The sequence below is a fragment of the Drosophila mauritiana genome, chromosome 3L (genome assembly GCF_004382145.1).
Source record: "Drosophila mauritiana strain mau12 chromosome 3L, ASM438214v1, whole genome shotgun sequence".
NCBI lineage: Eukaryota > Metazoa > Arthropoda > Insecta > Diptera > Drosophilidae > Drosophila > Drosophila mauritiana.
The window spans coordinates 2,037,088-2,062,747 of NC_046669.1; the positions used below are offsets into that span (position 1 = coordinate 2,037,088).

At 45.0% G+C, this 25,660-nt stretch overlaps 1 protein-coding gene across 9 annotated transcripts in view; it reads right to left on the reverse strand.

The window, feature by feature from the left end:
* The window catches only part of LOC117140861 (titin-like), a 116,236-nt gene that overhangs the window by 73,336 nt on the left and 17,240 nt on the right, over nucleotides 1-25,660 (reverse strand). For 2 of the 9 annotated variants that reach the window (XM_033303991.1, XM_033303992.1), the window contains exons 10-19: nucleotides 25,445-25,605; nucleotides 22,198-23,989; nucleotides 20,962-21,168; nucleotides 20,453-20,628; nucleotides 18,517-20,181; nucleotides 16,664-18,107; nucleotides 10,201-10,563; nucleotides 1,729-3,313; nucleotides 1,435-1,664; nucleotides 9-1,373 (exon numbers count right to left, since the gene is read on the reverse strand). In XM_033303991.1, coding sequence (XP_033159882.1) covers nucleotides 9-1,373; nucleotides 1,435-1,664; nucleotides 1,729-3,313; nucleotides 10,201-10,563; nucleotides 16,664-18,107; nucleotides 18,517-20,181; nucleotides 20,453-20,628; nucleotides 20,962-21,168; nucleotides 22,198-23,989; nucleotides 25,445-25,605 — 8,988 coding nt within the window. Of the gene's footprint in view, nucleotides 1-8; nucleotides 1,374-1,434; nucleotides 1,665-1,728; nucleotides 3,314-5,550; nucleotides 5,892-6,826; nucleotides 7,024-10,200; nucleotides 10,564-14,065; nucleotides 14,401-14,742; nucleotides 14,924-15,033; nucleotides 15,117-15,628; nucleotides 16,061-16,663; nucleotides 18,108-18,516; nucleotides 20,182-20,452; nucleotides 20,629-20,961; nucleotides 21,169-22,197; nucleotides 23,990-25,444; nucleotides 25,606-25,660 lie in introns of those variants that run through there. The other 7 variants (XM_033303994.1, XM_033303993.1, XM_033303996.1 and 4 more) reach the window with 7 other exon arrangements.

Below are 25,660 nucleotides of genomic sequence, written 5' to 3' on the forward strand. Positions count from 1 at the left end.
GTACTTACTTTCCACTATCATCGTTGCTTGCTGCTGAGCTTCACCTAGCTTGTTCCTAGCCACCACGAGGTAGACACCAGCATCTTCAGCGCGCACCTGGGAAATATCCAGGGCGACATAACCGAAATCGTAGTATGTCTGGATGCGATTAGCGGCTGTGATGGAGCGACCGTTGTGGTACCACTCGATCACCAGACCCAAATCGCTCTGGGGCTCAACACGGGCCTCAAAGTGAGCGCGCTGGCCCTCGAGGATTTTGGTTGTTCCCTTGAGGGGGCCGAGGAAACGGGGAGCCTGGGTGATGTAGGTCTCCTCCTCCTCGCGACGTCCGTAGCGCGACGAGTCCTCGAGATGCTGGATCTTCTGCAGACCACCTGGGTGCTGCGACTCCGAAACGATTTCGTTCTTGGAGATAACCGTAAGTTGAGCCACGGTGGTATCCTGACCCATCGCATTGTAGGCGCGGCAGGTGTAGGTGCCGGCGTCATAGATGGTCAGCTGCTTGATGGTCAGCGCCACGTAGCCAAAGTTATGGTAGGTGGTGATCCTGGAACTGGCTTCCAGAGGCTGTCCATCCTTCAGCCACTCGACGCGCATGGTTGAATCTCCAACGGGTTCAAGTCTTGCCTCGAAGTGCGCATGCGCGTGCTCGCGCAGATCCAACTGGTTCTGGATCGGTGTCTTGAATTGGGGCGGGGCAATAGCCTCGGCAGCCTCTTGGACATGACGACGCTGCTGGGACTTTCGGTAATCCTCCAGTTCCTCCACCTTTTCGATGTATCGCTGCTGTTCGGGTATACCCAGATCAGCAGTAACTTGGGAACGAGAGTGGACACGAATTGAGGACTGACTGATGGCTTCTCCAATGCGGTTCACTGCACGCACAGTGTAAGTGCCAGCATCTTCGGCTCTCAGGTGCAAGATGTTCAGGGAGACATAGCCGAAGTTGAAGATGGCAGTGATGCGGGAGCTAGCCGTGATGGGTAGTCCGTCCTTGTACCATTCCACTCTCATGGATGGATCATTCACAGGTGTAACCTGAGCCTCAAAGTGGACGTTCTTGCCCTCCTCGAATTCGCCGAGATCGCGGAGTGGGCGGATAAACTGAGGCGCCTGGTTGAGCTGCTCATCGATGCTCTCTGTGCGCTGGTAGCGAGAGTAGTCCTCCAACTGGTTGATGTATTGCAGACTGTTGGGGTTCTGCGAAGATTGTTCAATGGAGGGGCGCTGCACCACGGACAGAATAGCGCGGGACTCAGCCACTCCGCTGGCGTTGGTCACGCGGCACATGTATTCGCCGGAGTCGTGACCCATAATGCTCAGGAGATCCAGAGCGATAAAGCCGAACTTGAAAACGGATGTGGCGCGGGCACCTTGCGATAAAATGGAATAATTTAGATAATCTTCTTAATTTCCGTGAAAGAGATTACTTACTGGCTGCCAGCGGACGGCCATTGAGGTACCACTCGACGACCATGGTGGGATCGCCAACTGGTTCAATGCGGGCCTCCATGTGAACACGGCCACCTTCGGTCTGCTGCACATTCTGCAGCGGGATGATGAACTGAGGCGGCGGATAGACGCGATCCTCCTCACCAGGGCGCAGGTGGGGCTTGGCGCGCTCCACATGGCGAAGGTAGATGATTTCAGGGCCAGGAATGGGTCTAATATGCAAAAGATAACTTTTTAGATAATTTGCAATCATAACAATGGGTCAGTAAAACTTACTCTGGCTCGATGACTTTCGTTGGTCTCGGGAGATTGAGACGACGCTGCTCGTAACTTGGTTGTTCCCTGGAAACCTCGACATACAGCCTGGCCCTATTGGCCGTGGATCCAGCGATGTTCTGGGCGGTGCACTGGTACCATCCAGCGTCGTTGGCAGTGACGCGTGGTATCTCCAGGCAGGTGGCTCCTCCGTCGATGCCCACAAAGCGGTCGGCGGTGGACGAGATCTGGACGCCGTCCTTCTGCCAGGTGATACGTGGCTGCGGAGTTCCAATGGCATTGGCACTCATGGTGATCGGCTCGCCTTCGCGCACAGTCATGGTACTGAAACGTTGGACAAATTGTGGTGCGACAACTTGTTCCTTTTCCAACACGTTCAACTGTGCCTCGATGGCCACTTCACCGGCCTTGTTGCGGGCCAGACATTGGACAGCTCCGGCATCCAAACGCGTCACATTGGTGATCATCAGGGAGTGGCTGCCCGATTCGTTGACTAGAATCTTGTGCGAGGCATCGTCGCGCACTTGCCGGCCGTTGATAAGCCAAAAGACCTCGGGGTAAGGATTGCCAGTAACGCGGCAATCAAACCTGGTCATGCGACCCTCGGTAATCTCGCGATCTCCGAAAGCCTTCACAAAGGCTGGCGGCAATGCTTTGCCGGCCTCCAATTGCTCGGCCATTACGTCCACGGGCTTCGGTTCGTAGGCGGTTTCCGCAGCGGGTTCCACGGCCAACACGGCGGATGAAACCACGCAGCCCTGCAGATTCTCAGCGAGCAGGGTGTAATGACCGCCATCGCGAGCCGTGGCGTTCTTCACGCGAAGTGTAGCCACTCCACTCGAATAGGAGATCTCGTACTTCTGCGAGGCCACCAATCGCTGGCCATTATGGAACCAGGTGAGCCGGGGCTTGGGGTTAGATCCTACGCGTGCGGTGAACACGGCATCGGATCCCTCGATCAGCTTGGAGCTACGCGGCTTCTGCGAGATTTGCGGCGCCTGCGCAGGACCCTGGTTGCGGTCCAGCTCCTGGGAGAGCTGGGAGTCCTGCTCGTAGCCAGATCGACGGGTGATGGCCTCACGGAAGGAAACCTCGCGTAACAGCCTGTACTCGAACGTGTCCACACGGAACTCCTCCTCAATGGAGGTGTACGAGTAACCGTTCGAGTAGATGTTCTTCTCCAGATTCTGGATGGGCTGCAGGGTGGGCATCGGTGCTCCCTCCGGCTGGATGTAGACGCTGCAGATGGCCTCGCCATACTGATTGCGGGCAGTGCACGTGTACTCGCCCTCGTCCCCGGGTCCGATCTGATTGATCAGCAGGGACACATCGCCGGTGGCCTCGTTGTAGCTCATCCGGAACTTCTGCGACTCGAGAAGGGGTGCGCCTTTCCGGGTCCAGGTCACGAATGGCTTCGGGTTGCCACGCAGGCGTCCCTCAAACAGGGCATTGCCGCCCTGGGCGAAGCGAGCGTTCTTGAAGATCTGCTCGAAGACGGGCGGCGAGATGTCGCCCTGGGCGTACACGTGTGTCAGCGAAGGGGGCACGTAGGCGCCTCCGATGCTGCCACCATGAAGTTGTTGCACTGTAAGATCAAAGCACTCTCATTAGGATTGATAGGTTGTGGGGGTAGCGTGGAAATGGATGGTCGCGGAAGTAGCGTTTTCTATTTAAATTACATTGTAATTTTGTTAAATGCGATATTTAATTTACCTTCAAGTGTATTAAAATTAAAAGAAAAGTCGGCGACTAAGGAACCTAACCCATTCGTAATTGTAAGCTTAATTTTCATATCGTATTTTGTATATAATAAGTTTTGTAATTAGATATAAAACTATAAAAAAAAAGTATTAAATGCTTTTTATTTAATTTAGAATATGAATAACTTGAATAACAAGCGAAATATAAAATTCAAGTGGCAAATTTCTCCAAGACTGTGCTGTGTTGCACAGTTATATTTCAATTGTTCATTTATATTAAATTTAATTTAATAGTTAATATCCAGGCCAATCTGGTTAATTAAATCTGAAATCTAACTCATAGTCCAAAAGTATCTTAAACTTGCACTATCATTATGATTTATTCTTGAACCAAAACGTTTATTTATTTTGTTGCGTATATTTAGTTTGCACACGTACGGAACTATTTATAGTTGTAGTCGCCCAGAAGTAAACAACTCTAAATAAATATCTCTATTCGCATCAGCACCTGTATATTTATAATATATATGCATTTGTTTATCGCTTGAGGATCTTTAAGTGTGTCATGAATGTAAAGAACATATATATAGGTTCATGACTTTTAAAACAGCTGATCGGAAGCAAATAATAACAATATCAGCTTCGGCTTTTCACTTCGTGAATTCATCTTCGTGTTCTTAAGTATAAGAGATTCTCCTTATTCTCTTCTAAAAAAAGAGAACATTTTTCTCTTCTTCTTTCGCTTTTCTTCTCACATATAGTGTTGTAAAGCGTTGTTTTTTGAAATTTTATATTTGGACACTCGATTTTAAATTGAAAAAAGTAAACAAACGGCAAGGTATACAAACTCTTATACGATTTATATATAGCATCGACATATGTATGTCAGTGCAGTCGTGGGAGATGAATAGATAAACTTATAAATACACCACATTTTCCCTGTATCCGTCAATTAAGATTTAAATGATGAAATATAAGTTGACACATGAATTATATTTTGGGAACAAATTTTGGATATTCTTTTGGTTTTAATTATGACTCAAAATTTTCATTAGATTTGGAATTTTTCCAAGGTAAATTAAATAGGAAACATAAACCAGATTCATTTGAATTTTAAGCCAAGTGAAATAACCAAATGTTATCTGTATTTCAATCGCTAGAATCTTTTAACTATTTATTTTCAATTAAGAGTTTCCTGTTTATTTCAGAACTGTGAAAACTATTTTTGGCATAGATTAATTATCAGGCTGTGTGAAAAATGGATAAAGTTTTAAATCATTTTTCTTGCGTTTGGATCATATCTAAACAAATATGATATGCGATTAATCAATTATAGGGCTTGTTCGCGAAGAAAATAAAGAAAGTTCTAAAAGCATTAGGCAGGAAAGTTAGCTCATAAAATCTGCAACAATAGCCTCAATACTTAATAAAACATTATACTACAAGATTCTCTGACGCAGGTGCAATATAAAACATTTTTTTGATTTTTTCCCAAGTAATTTTCGCCTGATTCAATAAATTCAATCTTTTAAGTTTGAAAAGTAAACTTGAAAGCGGACCCAATGCTTCTCGGTACTTCGGTTAAACAGAAAGTAAAATCCTATGGTTCTACATTTGTAGTAGGATTTTATTCAAAAAGTAGTCTGTAGTAATGTAGCTTAACATGAACAAATTTCCGGAAGACTTTATTCGGAGGAAAATATGATTTTGTATAGTCTAAGCAATAATAATGCGATAAAAATGTAACAAAAAGAAAGCAATTAGTCCATAGCTACTTATAAAATAAAACTACGCGACCTTAACTATAAATCTATTAGCAAAACTTTTAGACAAAAAATCACTTTAAATCAAGTGATAAAACCCAAACGATATGCTTTTGTTTTTTGAAAGAGCTTTTAGATTCGGCCAGCAAGAAATGAATGATATCAAGGCCATAGCAGTGAAACAACAAGCTTGATGATTAAATGCTTTGTCCTGGATCCGTCGGCCATCCAGCGGAAATTGCTTGGGGACAGTGGGGATTCTAAATCCACGGTGTGAATCCCACCGAGCCCTGCAAACTTCCCTGAGATCGGCCGGCCCTAACGGGGGACATCCAAGGACACAGGGGACGAGGACTGACCTTGCCGCTGGGTGGTGACCTGGCTGCGCTGGACGTGCTGCTCGGTGCGGCTAATCCTTTGCTCCTGGTGCTGCTCCTGGCTGGAGTGCGAGTACTCCTGGCTGGAGAACTGCTGCACCTGCTGGTGCTGCTGGTTTTGCTGCTGGTACGGGTTCGGATTTTGTCGTTGCATTTTGCTGCGTTATATATCACTATATATCATTTAAAATGACAACCAAATCGTGGCAGAATGAACTGCACTGTAGAATTGAACACCTCGCGATCACTCTTTCTTTGATTTGCTTCTTCACTTGATATACTTCTATATATATTTATCTCTCTTTGGTCGCTTCTTTAAATTGCTGAAATAGAAATAATAATTGGTAGGAACTTTCACTTTAATCGGGCAACGAAAATTCACGACACTGGTTATTTATCACTGCGGTTTCGGCCAACATTTATTTTCATTTTATGGCCTTGCATCTTTGAATTTCTTTTATGTTTGGCTGTCACACATTTTGTTTAATGGCTTTGAAATTTCCTCTTCGTTATACGAGTAGATATAAATCAGGCGAGATCGGAGATCTTCGCATGACGTTCATATCAGCCATCCTTCTTCATATTCATTTTCATATTCTTTGCCTGTGAGGCATTTCCAACTATTTTTAGCCCCGAGAATATTTCACTGCGACACACAGATACGCACTAACACACACACACACACACACACACTTGTTCTCATACACACAAAGAAACACAGTCGGTGGTAGCTTCTTATTTTTCACGGGGCTATTAATAAACTTTTTTCTGGTTTCTCCTATAGGAAAACCTTGCATTGGCCCAGTGATCTCCGTTTGAGAATGTTCACGATTTTTCAGACACTATCTTGGCTGCTCCAGCGTATAATCCTTGCCAGGATCAGCCAGGATAATGCACATCGCACACATGGCAGAACCGCGTATACGTGATCTTTTGATTTGTGCAGGTTCGACTATATATATAGATGGCTTGATATCTGTTTGCACACGATTTCACAGTCCATTCGTTGAATTGGGTGCGGACCCACGAAGTGGAGCCACCGAAGCACCGATCCGATACGATACGATCCGAATCGGAATCGGAATCCGAAACGAAGCACCCGATCGGGCGATATTTTTAGATATTTAGCGCACTGAAAAATTCTTTCGGCATTTTTCTCAAAGTGGTTTCGTAACCAGAGAAAATTTTCATGAACACTTTTTCCATTCACAATTCCTGCAGGATTTGCTTATTTTTCACACTTTACACTGATCCTTACTCGAAATTGCGATATCCTTTCGACGTTCTATATATATTTGCGTGTGTGCGGGGCTCTAAGCGAACGAAATGGCTGCGAACGTATACATATATCTGTACCGTGTGGTGCGTTTAGATATAGATATATGTATGTTCTTTTAAAAAATATCTATTTTCAAACTGTTTCAAGTCATAATCCCCGAGACTGAAACCAAGACGTCGATCGTTTCTGAGGTGCGAGCGAAGAATGACAAAATCTCTCGGAAAATGCGATCAAGTAGCTGTGCCTGCCCAGCCGAACCTCGCCCGAATCCACACGATTCCACACGATCTCCCGCCGAGAGAGAAAATCTTGCTCCACATGAGATATTTTTGCATTTTCCTCGGGAAAACAGTCTCACAGCTTTTAATGCACTGCACAGTACGGTGGGGTGTATAGGTTTTCCGGGCATGTTTGATATATTATTCCAAATCTTCTGTAGATATGGTCTTTCAAAGCCATTCGATACCATCCTTATCCTTTATATCTCTACAGCTCCGTTTTGGTTTTCTTATTGAAAAATTGACCTAAACTTAATTGCTGGGTGTCCAATAGTTCGATGGATATTTGGAACAGAGTCTCGGCCATTCTCGTTGAATCGACAATGAGAGATATCTCTGAGGATTTCGAAAAGTGTTCGGGCTTTGAGTAAGTTGGCTAAAAATATATGCCGATTTATTTTTGACACGTATTTTTCAACATTGTGTGCACGAAAACGAAGACATCCTACAGAAATTCTAGATACTGTAAGAGTCAAATGCATACACACGGCACAGATCCGTATCTATTGATTCCAGCTAAAGATTCGTTTAGAGTGCTGCCCTCCAAACCGAAACCGAAAATCAGAAGGAAACATCTATCAGAGTCGAACTTGTATAAATAAATAAGACAGCAATTGCAATTGGATCTTGGAATTATCATTTGCACAATACAATCAAAGGCTTAGGTGATTTGGCTCGTGTTTGCTTTGCCTTCGGGATTTTTCACATTTTCCACATAATTTATTTTGTTTGTCTAAATTTAAAACCACATAAGATGTATAGATATGTACATATAAAATTTGGCTCGTCCGCCCGCTCGATACATATAACTTGATTATTCATTTTGTCTCTTAATCATCAGCACCGAGATGTGTTTCAGTGACCAATTGGCGAAAAAATGTCGCAACTTTCTATTTCTTTTTAGCCATTTCAGAAAATCTCAAATACAAATTGCACCTAAATCGACAGTTGGCTTTGGCCTTTTATGGCGCGGAGTTGTCCCAAGGCAGCCACTATATCGCTGTATACGGCAACCCGGTTTGCAATGGTCATGCAATATTGTTTTTTTATTGTGCACAAATTAATTGTTAACATGGCCAGCAGTAGAGTAGCAGAGCGAACCCAGTAACAGAATCATTAAATTACAAACTCGGCGAAGTTGATTCTAGGCAGCCAGGCGCAGCGACGGCAAAGTTTCGACTGTCACCGACTAGGTACAAATGTATCTACAAATGTATCTACAGGCATTTAAGTGCCCCGGGCAGAGATAAGCCGAGAAACAGAGGCAGGCAGCACGCATCGCGGCTAGCTTTCTTCTGGTTCTGGCTAAATTATATCCACCGAAACAACAACAGCAGGAGTAACAGTTAGCCGGTTCTGCAAGGCAGATTGCAAAGACAGTTTGCGTTTGTTGCTAGCGATGCGCTACGAAAACGAATGGCATGCAGTGAAAGAAATATTTGCATTTAAATGGTACATTGCCCGTTATTATAAAATAATTTTAAAATTAGTTCGAAAGCTTACAAGAACTAACACATATAGTAAACTATTAGATCTTTTAAATTTAAATGCTGATTATAGACTTTAATTTGTCACTTTATTTTTGCAAGTGCACAGCTTTTCCAAGCAACCATTCGCTTGACAGCTGTCCGTAAGATTAAGAGCACTTATCTATCTGACCAGGCTGAGGCTGTATCTGTATCTTATCTGCATCGCAGATACTTTGTGCAAAAATATTCGCCCAATTATGTCACTGCCCGAGAATGTGCCAACAAACACAACACTTGTACAAGAAAACATTTCACTTGTCTTTTAATTAGTATTATTAATGGTTTAGTATACATAATAAGGCAACAGTAGGTTTAGTTCGTTTTAGTTTTGCTCAAAAATTAGTTTGGCTTCTCCCAGCCAGCTCTCGAACTCGGGCGATGCATTCAATTTACTGCAAACAAGAAAAAGAATTCGAGTTCAATTAACGATCGTACTGAAGACCAGATCGACAGGATGGAACAACAGATGCTGGATGAGTTGACACTTGAGCGTTGGAAGCGAGCGGGCAGAACATGCAACATGCAACAGGCAGTGGGAAAGATGGATATAAAGTATCTCTGGATTATGTATGAGAATGCCACCCCCCAAGCCGATGAGCCGAGCTGGCGACCCCAAGCCAAGCCAAGCCCATCTTTATGCTATAAATACACTACGGAATGTTCTTTTCTTTGCTTTGTTCTTTTTAACGCAGATGTAATGAGTCGCGTAAGCAGATCTGCATTGCCAGAGTTTCGTCTGGCATCGAATTTCGCGACCATCGCAGCCAGCCTCAATCTCAAACTCAAACCCAATCCCAATCCAAGTTCCAGGTCCCAGTCCCGGTCTTGGGCCCCTCCATTCAGCAAAACCATAAAACCGAAACGAAACGTCGACAACTACGATGTTGCGGCTACTGCGCCCCAAGAGCACTGCATGCCAAGCGGCAATTTAGGTATAAAATGTCCAAACCTGGTCGACTCGAGCCTTGGAACAGGGTATCGGAATAGTCTAGTACATGCGGCGAATGCTTAGTAGAACATGTTTATGAATTACTTGCTAGGCTCTGTAAAGCATTTTTTAACATATTTGAAAAAAAAAATCTATTAAATCTTTGTTTTGAAATATACAACTATAGTTAATTGAAAGAGTATCCCGAAATCGACTCTACATGGCTGGTTCCCTTACTTCTTTGGCCTTTTCATATCAATTGTTTATACAATTAGACACACGAGTCGCAGTCAAAGTCCCCACCTCCCTTTCTGGTAAATGAAAGTTGCAATGCGGTGCAGAGCGGTGGCTGTAATCTATATTTAGTGATTTTACATGCGGTACCTCAAAGATATTCGAAATATGTGTGTATGGATTGCGTGACATGGCAAAATGGCAAATGGATGCGAGATTGAGAGATCGCGATCGCGTCTGCCCATTTTGTAGCTAGCAATTTTCCAGATCGCTTGAGGATCGAAATGATGCATTTAGCCGATGATTAATTATGGATTCAATATGGAAACAGCATTCAATGTAAACTAATCGGCCAGTGCCATTGAAATGATTGATAATGTTTACCTGTTTGCTCACGTAACTGCGGCTCCTGGCTAAAATCCGAAATGGACACGGTCTTGGTGCTCACATAGCTGATGGACTCGATCGTGGTCTCCCACTTCTGGAAAGTGTTGATGGTGTCGCTCCGCAGTGCCCGACTCGACTGGGAGTGATTGTGGCTCCTCAGGGGCGTCGAGGAGCGCAGCGACATGGTCGATGTGGCCGAACCCATGGAGGAACTGGCCGGCGAACTGGTCGACGTGGATGAGAACGACGCAGATTTGCGCAAAGGCGTTTTATTGACGCCATTACCCAGGGGCTGATCCGTGGCCTCCGGCGCCGGTTCCTCCTCGGTTATTAGCAGGCTATCCGTTTGAGTGCCTTGATCTGCAGAAATGTGCAGGGAAAGAAATGTCAGTGTTTCGTATGGAATGAATTTTTTTTATATATTTCTAAAATTACCATTTGAGTATTAAATATAGTTAATATGCGAATTTACTTAGCTAAAGATATTACGTGTTAAATTTAGTAATTGAACAGGCTTTCGAATTTTCGACACTTGTTTCGTACAGTGTAGCGAGGACGGGGAATTTTGGCGAGTTAGAAACGCGGAAATGATTGGCTTCTTCAATTTTTATGGCTGCACTGCTGCGTTTTTATATTCCTGCTCAATTAGCTGAAAACAATTAAGTTCTAGCGCCTTTCTGGCAATTAGGGGAATTCGTGTTTATGCTAAAACTTGGCCCCGTGCTTTCAACGGCACAGAAATCGCTGCACATTTTCAGCACACCAAGTTGTCTATTGTCTGCGATTGTTCGCTGTTTTGTTTGCTAATTTACAGCGTGCGTAGAAATAAATGTGTTGCCAAGATTCCTATTCCTTTCGCCCCGAACAGAGTGACTGACTTGGCCAGGGTCATCAACGCGTGGCGGCGCGGATGTTTGGGATCCCATTCCCAAGAAAACCCAACCCATTCCTAAGATGAGGCCGCCTGTCATCGGGGATTATGCAACTGAGTTCGCGGATCTTTCAGGGCGCCAGTCTCTCAGCTTGCTGCGCCCAATTAGATTAAATCTATGCATATAGACATTAAAATATTTTCGTGTTTGAATGTTTTCATGTTTGCAAACTGAAGTGCTAAATGGTTTTGGCCAACATCTGCGCAGTTCTGGGCCAATTCCTTTAGTTCTCGAACTGCTGCTGGTTTACTACATTTTTCTGCTGGCCGTGGGTGTGAGGAAAACAATTTTACGAGCCTCCCAACTACTTTATAGTATCGGATTCGAATGCCTTTGGCTCTTATCCAGTTTATAAACATATATGTACATGTTTATTCGTTTGGCTAATGTGCCTATAGTTTGTCGTGCCAGCCCAAAAAATTTGACTGAAACCAAAGCGGAAACAGTCTTATTAAAATTTATTTGCGGCAAGTGCGCCGGCAGTCATACAGAACACTCTGCCAGAAATTATTATTATAGACAAATATCTATATTTTAGTACTACGTATTTAGCTTAAGGATATACTTAGTAAGCAGCTCATTAGGTCTGCGACGATACTAAAGAACCTAGACTATTTGCTTTTATTAGAAGTGCGACCACGCCTTTGCGATGTCGACCAATTTGATATAATATCATAATAAACCACTCAACTGGATCCCACAGAAAGATCCCATCTAATGGATCACCAAATTGTTTCCTCATCCACAAATTTCTGAACAAAACAAAGAAAAACCAAGAAAATATGAACGAATTTCTGAAGTGGCAAGGAAAATTGTGTTGTGTGTGTGGTTTGTGACTTGTTGCGCTGAGTTCATTTGCTATTTTAAGAAAATTACCCAATTAATTTAGGAAAACACAGAGCTGGGAAAAAACCATAATGCGAATGTTTGTGTAGCTGCGGCAAAGACTCATCGCAAAAAAATGTGGATGGGACACTTCGGTGGTCAAAATGTAGCACATATTCTGGCACTGGTGCCCAAAATCCAGGCAGTTTAAAAACGTATTCATAGAAGCGTTTATGTTTGGCTTTGGGTATTGAAATCTGGCGAAATAACATTTACCAATTCGCACTGGCAAAACATTTGCCACACGATACCGAAACACAGAATTTGTGTTTGCTCTACAACGAGGGAAATTTTGCGAATGTGCCAAATCGAAAAAAAGGTACAACGAATGAACGAAAAAAATATACTAAACAGCCGGACACGGCCCGAATATTTCAGATTCGCATTGAAGAACGCCACACGCGGGATGTTTTTCATATTTTCGTTTCGAATTTTATTTTGACATAGTTTCATAATATATGCACATACATCTGACAGCGTTTTATCGGTGCGGGAAGCAATTTTCTGAATCATTAAGGTGCAATATCTGGCCATATGTTCGCATTCAAAATCCGATCTCATCGAAATTACCGCGCCATTATATTTTCGTAAAAGATGCACTAAGCACTGGCCATGATGATGCTGCAAATGACTCAGAGTGCCTGCATTTGGCCTCTGAGTAGGATCTAATTTGTTTCTTGGACCGCTGCCTAATGACTCGAACACTCTGGCCAGGCACTAAGCACACAATTAGAATTGGCAGATTGGCAGGCGAGGAGGAGGAGGACCTTGAACCCCCAAAAACACCCAGTCAGCCAGAGACCACCCACCATCCACTGGCGACTAATCAACGGCAGAATCGGCAGAATCGACAGAAGTGTGTCATATGCCCCAAAGTGAGTGGCAAATTCAGGCTTCGTGAAGGGGTCCGTCTGTTTTTGGCTGTAGGTTGATAAGTAGGTGTTGTCAAGAAAATTAATTAGGAATTATGTTTCATTGAACCCAAGGACACAGTTTTAATATTACTGAAAAACGTGTATTTGCATAATTCACAAAAATCATTAGATGCTATTTTCCCTGGCGACTTTCTGCCATGTTGCACTAGTTGGCAACACTGCCGGCGATTTGTGTTTGGTGTCAGTGTCAAGGACTCGCAAAGGCCTACATACTGGTGGGCCCATGTGTACTCAATTGCCTTGACAGCCGAGAGTGTTTATGTCTGGCCTGTCCGAGTTTCAGCGCTGCCCCTTTGTTTCGCAGAATATTTCGCATTTCGCGCGCTTTACTCGCCACTGATTCTTGGCAAGCGATCGCGACAAAAAAAAGAAAATGCCGAGAAAATTAGATAAATAAACATTGCCGAAAGGCAAATAAATCATCTGCGAGCAGCAAAGCGAAAACGTCGGACTGTCAGCCGCCCACCCAAAACATTTTATTCCACACATATCCAAACATTTGTTCAGATGATGCCTTTCGCATTTTTTGAATCACTTTCTGACCCGATTTTAAAAGTAGTTTTTTGGCCTAGTTAAAACATTTATATGGCAATGAGTAATGAAAAGCAAATGACTGAAATTAATTGATGGACTAAGAGCTTAAAATGATATATGGGACTTTAAAATTCTGTAATTCATTTAGAAATCTAATTTGAAAAGTTCTTTGCGTTATACAGGGAAAATTAATCTTGAAAAGAGATCAAAGCAGATCAAAATTTATGTCAAAATCAATCTGATCAATTCATTTTCAAAGATCTAAGGGATCGATTAAAATATAAATATACTATATAGAACAGGAATAATTATTCTTATTTGGCTTTAAGTTTTAATTTTCGAAATGTTTGCTTATGTGCTATATTTTTTAAAATTGTATCGTACTTTTTCAATATTCTAAGATCCACGATCTATTGGCGCCATCTAACGCCTAAACATTTCGAAAGCTTTTTCGAATATCCGTTCCCAGCTTTTTCGAACATTATGGTCGATCCCAAATGTAGAGAGCGCCACCATTAAACTTTTCACGATCAGCTGAGTAAGGAAAAGCCGGAAAAATCGCATAAAAAACGTTCCTTTTCGTTTAAATATTTGTTTATTTCATTTTCGACAAAAACACAAGTAATACTATATTCCTTTGTTGTATGCATGTATAATGTGTAGTTTTGGGCGACATTTTGTAAGTCCATCTGCCCACAAAACGAATAAGTGACGCGGGCACAGTAAATACATACACACAATAAGGCGAAACTTTGGCATTGAACAAATCATAAAGCAAATAATAATAATAGTTGCATTTAAACAAGCTTAGTATCTAAAGCCGCGGTTTGTGCTCGAAACGGTCAAATTTCCGCTGGTGGTGGCCGCTCCCAGAGGATTCATGGCGGTGCAGGCGTAGCTGCCGTTGTCATCTGCCGGATTCCGAGCCATTCCAGAGGATGCCAACCATTCCAGGAGGAAGCGAGGAATAGAGAAGGTGGAACGATTAATGAGCTGCCCGGATATGATTGTACACAGAACGAAATTGGTTCGGACTCTAAATATGGGGGAAATTGCACTTGAAATGTCTCTTTATCTATCAGTATCTCAAGGATTGCATTTTCTGATAACTTGATAATTATAGAATAATCAAACATTGAAAGTAGTACTTCAAATGTTACTTCATAGTTGGACGTGAAAGAAACTCTATTTGAATAGTCCCTCCAATTTGGTTCTGTGCATCTTTGGCTGACCTGCTTGTCCGCAGTACTCACCCGGATAGGCCTGCGGCAGGGTTAGCCGGCACACGCCGTTCCGGTACTCGATGCAGTGCCTGCTACCCGACTCCAGGAGACCGCCGTTGTGCGTCCAGTTGACCTGCGGCTGCGGATGGGCCTGCACAATGCACTCGAAGCGCGCCGTGCCTCCAACTCCGACCGCGATGTCTTTCAGCGGCTGTCCATTTATCCGCGACGGGGCGAAGTGGGATGGATCGGGGGAGAGATTGAGGGGTTTCAGTATTCCGGGTCGGACACGTGGGTCGTGGGTTAATGACTCTGGCTTACCGTTATGAATAATGGCTGCCTTTGTGCCAGCTCATCGCGACTCAGATGGGCATTGACGGGTTCCGTATTGGGCAGCTCCGGCACTGGAGTGTGGGGAAACCATTAGAATCTCTGGCTCAGCGTTTTCAAAGCGCATCCATTAGTGGGATTAGCACGCGGCAAGCACGGAACACAAACACTTCGACGTACGATTCACTTTAAAGTTTAAACACATAAAACGCAAACAAACGCAAATTTCATGCAAAAACAAGGCGGCAAGCTGGATTCCATCGGGTTAGCATGCTTTTTTTTCGAATTTGAGGGTTAGAACAACAGGACCTGCCTATTTACACACTTAAACTACAGGCGATGACGTTTTGGGTGTTAATCACAAGGGCACAAAGCCACGATTGCCTCTTTACAGCTCAAAAGATTAGAACTATTTTTAATTAATTAGCTTTGATTAACTAGTTTAGTTCATATCTGTGAGCCAGCGACAATCGCGATCACAACATAAACTTGTCCTAGACTAATTGACAACATCGATAGCGCAAAGCCGTTCTAACTGATGGCTTTCATCTGGTGACAGCTTTCCGATTTTTGAGTGCTTCAGTACCTGTGCGGATCATCTGATCCGGAGGCAACCGAGGTGCCTGGGCATGGAGGCGATCCAGGTGGATGTCGAGGCTGTGGCCACTGGGCAGGCTATAGCGCTTCTGGCTGTTGACAGTTCGTGGGGCCATTGGCTTGGTAGTCGACCAGTTCCTGGTCTGACTCCTTCGCTGCACCTCGTTATCTGAACTATACCCTTGAGCGGATCTCTCGTGTTGAACAGGAATCACCAGCTCATTTCCGGGGGGAAGTTTCAAAGGATATGGGGAGTGACGTCCATTTTGGATTGGCTTGGCATTGCTATTGCTGTTGCCACTGCTGTTCCACTGGCTACTGACGAACTTGTGACCCTCGCCAGGGAAAAGGATGCCAAATTCATAGCCAAAATCATACTTGAAGTATATCAAACCGGTATTGGGGTCGACGCATTTGGTTCCTGATTACAGTTTACAGACAAACATACACGATAGAGTATAACTTGATGGTTGGGAGTTGTTAGGTTTCGATACAAAAGGGAAAATACATTTCCGAAGGCTTATGAACGCGTTGTAATGAATGATTCAACTTGGGACATATTTACAAATAAAAAACTTAAAAGTAAACATAAAAAATATGTGGTTTGCCCTCGCTTAGAAATATAAATAAAAAGTTTTCAGAAATTATAAATATAAGAATTGAGATTAGTTCGGATATAAACTAATAAAATAAAGTGAACAAAAAAGTTACGGGTTAGTAAAGGTCTTGTATATAAACTGTTCCATGTAATACTCGAAACATGATTAATTCAAAACGTAAAATATGATTATTTTTTGAAATGTTTGTAATTTGAACCTTATAAACAATAATAATAATGATCTCAACGTGATAACGGATTAGTAGTGGGTCCGGTATGTCCAACGAATGCAAATTTCTCAATCCAATGTAACCGAATTCTCAATATTCAAATTTCAAATCTCAAATACCAATTCAAATGAGGGGAGCTGCCTCCAAATCTCTACTGCGGATGGGGTCCGGAGATTGAAGTAAAGTGGGGACTTACCGTATTGAGAGACGCGCGACTCATCCCGGAAGGCCTGGGGTTGCTGGCTGCTGCCCTCGCTGGGAGCCCTTTTGAAACCCGGACGGATGCCGTTAGAAGCGGAGCTCCTGACCTCCCTGCTAACATCGTCGACGAACTGATGCGATTTCTGGAGGAAGGTGGAGCCCATGCGACGACCCTGATTCTCTGCCTGCTGTTGGAGGGAACTATAACCATATCGGGGCAGAGTCCCGGCCCTATCGATCTGATCCATGGACTGCTGCTGCTGTTGCTGTTGCTGATGTTGCTGCTGTTGCCTCATGGTGGTGTTCCTGTTCAAGGATTGAGTACGATTTTGGGTGGTCACTGTACTGCCACCGCGTTGCTCTTTCCTCAGGGTGTTTATATCCACGTGGATTTTGCTGGGCATCTCGGGACCTCGATCGAATTCCATGGGGGACAAGACCCTTTCATAGGTGCGTGGCAGACTGCACGATCTTCCAGCTCCTTGAGGTGGTGCTACCCGCCTGAATCCTTTGGTCAAACCATCGCCGTATGGAGACCAAAGTGGTTGGATGCGAGATCCATCAACCTCGCTCTCGTAATCACTCTCCCGGAATTCTCCGGGCACAAATTTAGTGGGCGTGGCTGGCGGTGGCAGATGGGATTGCCTTGAAGGCGTACGACTGGTGGCGGGGCTGTAGGGGAAGGGTTCCAGCATCTGCTGATCCCTCTGCTCGTGCGGACTGTCAAAGTGTATTATCCTCTTGGTCTGTTGCATGTTCACCACCCGCTGTGAACTCTCAGTGGACTCGTGCATCTGCATCACGTTCTTGGTTTCGGTGGCCACCTTGGCCACGTGCATCGGAGCTCCAGCAACAGCATTGTAGTACATGGTCGGACGGGATGTGGCCTGTGGCTGCTTCTGCTGTTGTTGTTGGGTTGCCGCTATAAACTTGGCCGCCACAGGTTTTGGCTTAAAGACGGGCTGGTTCTGCTGTTGGTTTTGCATAAACTTGGATTGCTTGGAGCTAGTCTCCGTCTTGATTTCATGGCGTATCTCCTTGCTAATCGGTTCAAATTTGGGCCTGGCATAGTCCTGAGGAGTGGGTTCAAATTCCATTGGCGACGGAGTTATTACCACTACTGGCGATTTGTGGCCATTGGTGGCTATGTTTGTACGAGGAGTAGGTGTGGGTGGAAAGACCACGCGATACCCCTTGATCTCAGCATCGGATTCATTGGCGCGAGATACGGAACGGAAGCGTTCGTCAATCTCACTGCTGTAGTCACTGAACTCCGTCGCCGGCGTTTTCCTCTGGGCAGGAATAGGACTGGGATAGGTAACCACTGGTGGCTGTGCTGACGTTGAGGAGAACTTGGTCTCGTGATGGGAGGAACTGCTGCTGCTTTGCATATTGTGGGAGTAGTTACTGGTCATACTCGAGGAGGTGTACTTGTAGCCCTAAAGGAATACAAAATAATGTTAATAAATATGATACTTATAAAAGAAATCATACATAGAGGGTTATGCAAGTTAACGAACGGATATCAGGCAGATGCTGAGAATTCGATTAGTTTTATCAGTTTAGAGTAGGGTAAATGAAACATCAATCAAATGAACGAACAGGAACTGAGTTTGAACCTTAACATTAATGTAACATGTGCATGATAATTAAGGAGCATAGTGATTAATCGGAGTCTTTTGTGGAGCTTAGGTGTTAACTAGTTAGCTGATGGGAACAACAACGATACAGAGGCTGTTTGCTGGTGTAAATGGGAGCAATCTTTTGACCTCCCAGTGCTAGCAACAACGACAATGAACGACAATAGTAACGACACACAGATAGACACAGAGAAGATCTAATCCGAACCTTCGCCTCCTGACTGCTAACATTCGATTGAGATGGTGGCACCTGAGGTTGCACCTGCGGTTGTGGCTTCGGCGTGAAGTATATCGGTGCCGGTGGCTCAGGCTGCAACTTCGGGAATTGCGTTTGCGGTGGTGCGCCTCCCACAGTGGACGATGACTTGGTTTCGTAGAAACTTGACTCCGATTTGCGGTAGCTAGAATGCTCCTCTGTATCAGCTGTGTAGCCACTGGACTTGAAGGAAGTCTCCATGGTGTTCAGTTGTGGCTGCTTGCGAATTCCGGGCTCCACATCCGATTCACTGCCACTATACTTGTACCGATCACTCTCATAGTCGCTTTCGTAGACTCCCAATCGGGAGGGTAGAACAGGAGGTGGTGGTCTGTAAGTGGTGTTACCCAAAGGCTTGGGCAGAACAGGTGGTGCAGTGTTTGGTGTAAGGGTGGGCACCGAGTGCGGCAAAACCTTGCTGGGTCCTTGGATCAAATTCTGTTCCAGCTTCTGCTCCATAGTTTCGACCAAAGAGCGACGACGTGTTTCTTCTACCTTGGGGGCAAAGCAAATCTCTGGTGGTGTGCCTGGTTCCAGTTCCACATTCACCAAGTGCGTTACGGGAGCAGTTGTCGGAGGTATGCTCTTTGCTATCTGATTTACCAGGAAGGGTGCATTCAACTCCTTGTTTGGAGTTGGTGTGGCCAGCTTGGAGATTACTGTTTTCTCCGATTTCTGCTCTACATCGCTGGTGTAACCAGTAACCCCAGTTGGTGTCCATAATCTTGACATGGCCACTCCTTCGGCGGAGGGTTTTGGGGAGGGTGAGCGTGGGTTCTGCTGGGCAGGAGTAGCTAGTACCGCCGCAGGGCGCACAATCGGTTGTCCATACTCCACCTTTACCTCCTTTGTGGTTGTGCTCTCGTGTTGCACTGTTTGGAGACCCAGAGGTGGTGGAAACACGGGTACACCACCCTGTGGTGGTGGCTCCTTGGGCTGGACCTCGGAAAGTATCTTGATTTTCTCAGTAATTAGGGGTATCTTGGGTTCGCTTCTTTCGGTTTTCGGTGAGTAACAGAACTCTGGAGCATCTCCCGGTATTAGGTTAAGACTCCTGAGCTCCTCCGCCAGAGATTGCGCCTGAGGCTGTCGTACGACAGTTTCCAGGGGCTTAAATGTTAATGGATTCGGTCGCTGGATGATGGTCTCTTCATCGATCTTCTTGAAGTAGTCGAACGATGAGGACGAGGTGGTTGACTTGTGCTCGCTCTGCTCGTATCTGGTGCTGGTCAGCGTCTGCGGTGGTTGCTGCTGTTGGCCAAAGGTGGTGGCCACCACTGGCGTACAGGGTTTGGGGGGCACTGGCGGTGGGGCTTTGGTGGAGGTGGTGGTGATGGTGGGATGTGTCAGATCTGGCTGATCCATGCTGACAGTGGCAGTGTTTGTGGTGATGGTGATAGTATCGTTTGTGGTAGGTGTCTTGGGTCGCGAGGTCAGCTCGGGCAGATCCAGGTAGTTCGATTTGTGCTCTAGACGCATGGTTGCCTCGGTGGTGCAACGATGCTCAGTGATCACTTTCGACTCGGACAGACCGTGGAGATCATTGGCACTAGTCACTTCGGTCTGACTGTTCTGGTACGACTGTTGGTTTTCGCTGTTCTGACCTTGATTCTGCACCTGAATCGGTTTCAATGTGTTTTTTGTTTCAGGATGGAGTGTTGATAACCCGTGGAATGAGCAAAGCGAAACGAAAGAACGAACGACGTTGACATCATGAGAGGAGAAAATTCACAAAAGTTTGGTTTATTATATTGATCGATAGTAAAGTAAGTTAACAGAGTCGAAAAGAAAGATAGAATAGATCGGAGTAGATTGAAAGAGTTGTAGGTGATCGTGGAGGATAATGCATAGTAGTCGGTGGTTAGATATTGAGCACATGCACACTTACTTCGGTTTTGAATTCGCTGGCCGGGGCCACAGGACCCGTCTCATAGACAATCGTCTTGACCACCTCCTGCAAGCGTTCCGGCGAAGGCTCCAGGATGGCACAGTCGGCAATGCTCTTGGCCTCGCCTCCCGCATTTGTGGCGCGAACCATGTATTTTCCGGAGTCCGTGGTTTGCGCTAAAAGCAAAAATGTATTCCCAATAAAAGATGCATTTTGAAATCGAAAAATCAATTGGCATTACTAATTCTATTGTACTGAAGATATTTGCCGGCGCAAATAAAATTAAATAGGCAATGAAAGCTTATATAAACATGTTTTGAGACCTAAAGGCTTTGTATGAGATGTTTGCGAAAACATTTTAGTGCTGAATAAAACATTGCAAAAATGTGGGTTAAATAAACAAAAATCTTGTTGTGCCATTTGGCTGTCATTTCCTGGCTAATTTCGAAAGTGAAATTTCTAAACGGAAAACATATGTATACGAATTATAATAGAATATAAGTACATACCCTTTTCGATGATCAGCCTGTAGGAGTTGCCCTGGGCTAGCAAGCGATGCTCGGAAATTCCAGCATCCTTCAGTGGCTTATCGTCCTTCAGCCAGGTGACCGTAGGTTCGGGCAACCCGGTGACCTCCACCTCCATGGTGAGCTTCTCGCCCTTCTTGCTGACCTGAGCCTGCAGACGTCGGCCGAAAACAGGCGGGAATATGGTCTCTAGATTTCGGGGAAAAGAAGACCAAAACAATGAGCATTAGCATACGCGAACACATATCAGCAGCCTTTGTGTGTCATTGCAACAGATTTGTAGCTGAATAATTTACTCGAACAGCCGTCCAATAATCGGCCATAATGAATAATTCGTTCAGACAGCCGACAGGCAGTAAAAATAATCTCAAACACACATTGCAGGCAGCAGCGACAAATCTGCAAACAGCCCGAGTAAATAAACGATCTCAGTCTTCAACGCGATTTACATAATAATAATTGCAGGCATTATCCCACAGCCCCAACCCCAATCCACAACCATGTCCACGTCCACATCCCGATGAACCGCCACCCCCACGGCTGCCAGAAAATATTTATAAATTTGTGTAAGAAAATCTTTTGCATTGGCCAAGAGATCTCATCTCCCTCACCCGGGCACACCAGCCAACCGACCAACCAACAGAACAGATTGAAATATAAACAAAAACAATATAGCCAGAATCACCATCCTCCAACCCCGTCGACCACTAAAAACTCATCAATATTCTCGGGAGCAGTCGAGCGGCGTTCAAGGCATTGACGTTTGAAGATCTATTGACGGTCTAGGCCCCTCGTCCCTCGACAATGACACTTTAATGCTCTCCACTGATTGATGTGGTCAGAACAAACGCCAACATATGATATAGGGTCCATTCCGGGGAACATGTGTATGTGGTTTTTTCGAGTTGTGCACACTTTTCGACAGCTTTTTAGTTCATTTAATTCTGGGAAATTGATTTCTTAAAAAAATATCTGAGCGTGCTGGTAATTTGATATGCTAAATTAGGTCGCGAATCGACAAACGTTGGGGCGCCATTAAAAGGAGCAAATCCGTTTGTGCAATATTTTCCATGCTTTCTAGGAATATTCCGCTATCAATTGAATTATAAATAAATGGACAAGGTTTTTCTATTCGAATATTACAAATTCTTTCGTTTGTCCGAAAGCATGAAATCTTTTAAAAAATAACTCCCCTTAATAAATAATTTTAGTACTCACTTTTAACGACCAAGTCCGCTGTGCTGGTTGATTGACCCACAGTATTGGAGGCGGTAACCGCGTAGCGTCCCGCATCGGCCACGCCCACCTGTTTGAGTTCGATGGTCACGCGATTGCACTTGTTGGAGATCCTAGTGTGGTCATCCTCGAACAGCTGACCTCCGTTCTTCTCCACCTTGATCTCGGGCGAAGGAAAGCCATCGTAAATGGCCTCCATGCTGACATCGGCGCCCTGATCCACGATTTTACCACTCAGGGGAGTGGTGAACCTGGGAGCTATTTCTCGTCTAAGGCGAGTTGGGGAGTCCGGTATAGCTACTGCGGATTGTCCATTGGCTCCACTGGACTGGATAAAGCTGAAGGACTTTTGCTGCACACTGGGGCTGCTCATCTCCTTGCTCTTGTGCAACTCCTGGTAGTGATGACTCTCAACGATCTCCGGCCTTTGTTGTCCAAGTTGCTTCAGGGACTGATCGATGTGGGCGGAGGAGTGATGAACCTCGGTTTGGGGAGCATTTCCCTCATAGGAATTGACCTGCGACGTGGAAGTGGTGGTAAAGGTCTGCTTTTTGATCGTGACCCTCGAGGATTCGGTGTTGTGCTCCTGGCTCACGGTCTGAACATCACTGGATGCGGGCAAACCACTTCCTCGGATATTCAAAAAGGCCACACAGGTGGCCTTGCCCGCCTCATTCTCAGCCACACAGCTGATCTTGCCCACTGCATCGTGGGTTAACTTCTGAATGGTTAGCACTTGACGTTCGCCACTTGTAGAGACCAGGAAATTGTGACCGTGAACGGGTTGATCGTTGAAGAACCAGTGAACCTTTGGTGTGGGCTTGCCTTTGACGATGCACTCGAACTTGATCACCTCATCGATTTCCCCTTGTTTGTCACTGAACAGTTCTTTGAATTCGGGACACTGGTGACGCTCTATGATTTCAACCGATGATTGGCTACTTCTACGGTTTTCGGGAGCATTAACGGACTTCACAATGAGATGCGAAAAGCATTTGGCGTCTCCCGCTGGATTGGTCACCTTAACAGTATACACTCCCTTGTCATCGCCACTCACGTTGTTCAGGATGAGCTTAAAGACTCCCAGTTCGGAGTCGGATTGTGTAGTTATCCTCTGATCCAGCTGGAGCTCCTTGTTGGTCAGGAACCACTGTGCCGTCAGGGGTTGATCACCACTGGCCTGCACCTCGAGAACCACTTGCTCGCCTTCATCGGCCAAGACATCAGATAGAAGTCTCTCGAACTTGGGCTGCGAGTCTTTCGGTAGGGATTGCCTCTCCGCCTGCGCCCGAGTGGCAGGTTCCGCTTGATTCAGAGGAGTAACCTTGAGTTCACAGCTACTGGAAGCTTCGCCAGCCGAATTAATGGCCACCACTTTGTAGTGTCCTGCGTCTTCTTGGTACACCTCTTGGATGATGAGGGAGCATCTGTCGCCTTGGAACAGCAGCTGAACATCGGCGGACTCCTTGACAGGTCGCTCATTGTGGTACCAGATGACCTCGGGCTCGGGCTGACCCACAATCACGCAGTCCAGCCTCACTGGTTTACCCTCGAATATGGAGACATCCTTCAGGGGCAAGTGCACGGCGGGCTTGATCGGTTCTATATCGCTGGCCATCTCGGAATCGGAGGTCTCGTTGGGCAGTCGACCCTTTACTATCACGTTGCAACTGGTATAGGCTTCGCCAGCCAGGTTCTTGGCGCTCAGGACGTAGGATCCGGCGTCGTTGGGATAAGCCTGCGGGATTATCAGCGTTACGCGGCCGTATTCGTACTGAAAGTACAGAGAGAAAAGCACGGAAAGTCAAGTCAGTTTGAATTTCGGTATTCACCACACCCCAAAACAAAATTTGGTGGATTTTGAATGCTTTCGTCTCGTTCTAGCTGTGTGCTTTTTTTGCAATTAAATTTTCATTCTTTTTTACACCGATTTTAATCTTATTTACGAGTGCCTGTCTGTGTGCACGGATGAGCCGCATCCGGCGGATTGGAGGCGCAGACGCGAGCAGGTTGTGTTTATTTTTCCACAACAAATGATCTTTGTTTTGCCCCAAATTGCAGGAAGCACCTGAGTTCAGGTGTTCAACGCTTCAATGGAGAACAATCGAAGATTCGTTGGCATAATTGAAATGGTTTAATTCATAAAACAGAACAGAACAGTGAGATCATGTTTTGTCAAACAAGCGGCGACGGCGGCAATTAAAAGTGCGGCCAATGAAATCATTCGCCAATTTTTAATTTTGCCCAGATTTTCGTTTTCATTTCGCTTCTTCGCCAATATGAAAATGAAAATCTGCAAATATGTGTGCGCACATTTGTATACACAATGTTGGCGCCCACAATAAACAAATTGCCTGGCCTGACTGTGGTGAATTGAATTCGCCATGCTCACATGGCTCGTTGCAGCTCGGAGGAGCTGCCAAAAATTGCAGCTATTAGATATTATTATTATATGGCGGCTATATGCTTTACCGACTTGTGCAGCGCACTATCTGTCCGTAAAGTGCGTTGGCGTGTTTTCAAAACGATTGCCTTGAATTCTGTTTGACCAACGATCATCTTTTGCTGAGGGACCGAGAAAAACTGCGTGACTGACGTCAGTCCGAACATTTCTTTTCGAATTTTGGAGCATGCAACGCCCACCGCAAAAAATATGTGGATTCGGTCTGCTTTTTCCAGCCAAAGATTCTCATCTGATACACACACTGATTCTATGTATATGGAAATGGTCAATAGCCAGACAGTTGGGGGAATTGCTTCTCTATTTGTTTACCCTTTGCGGGGGGAATCTGATCGCAAACAATCGGAAGAAAGTCGACGGAAATCTTTGGGGGTTTCCTTTCGAAGCCAATTAAAATGAACATATTTATGCTGGTTTTTCTACTGGAAATCATTTGAGTAATCTTTTGCACTGGAAAAATAGGTGTGCTTAGTATATTTTAACTTTCTGGTTTAACAAAATTTCAGTTTTCCGGTCAAATTGCTTGCAAATTCCTTGAAAATTATATGTCAACACTTTGTCTGTTCATTTTAATTTATGCATCCCAAAAGGGGACAAATTATTGGACGTCTGGCAAAAAGCCTAAGAACCAAAATATTTGCAGAAATTATAAAAATAAAATCGGTAAATTACGATCTATCAAAAAAGCTCAAGCATATATATATAATTTCCAGTACAGTTTACCCCACGAGATTTTTGACCTTCTAATTAAACAGCCATCGAACTCACCTTGGAATCGCGCGGCTGGAAGGGTTTGCCGTTGTGCAGCCAGTAGACTTCTGGCCTGGGAATTCCGTCTACGATGGCCTCTAGCTTGATTTTCTGACCCACACGAGCCATGGCATTCGAAAGGGGAACCTTGAAACTGGGTAACTCTGTGGGTTCCAGAGCTAAAGTAAAAGATATAGTATTACGAGTTATTGTTAAGCAATCGAAACGAAGATT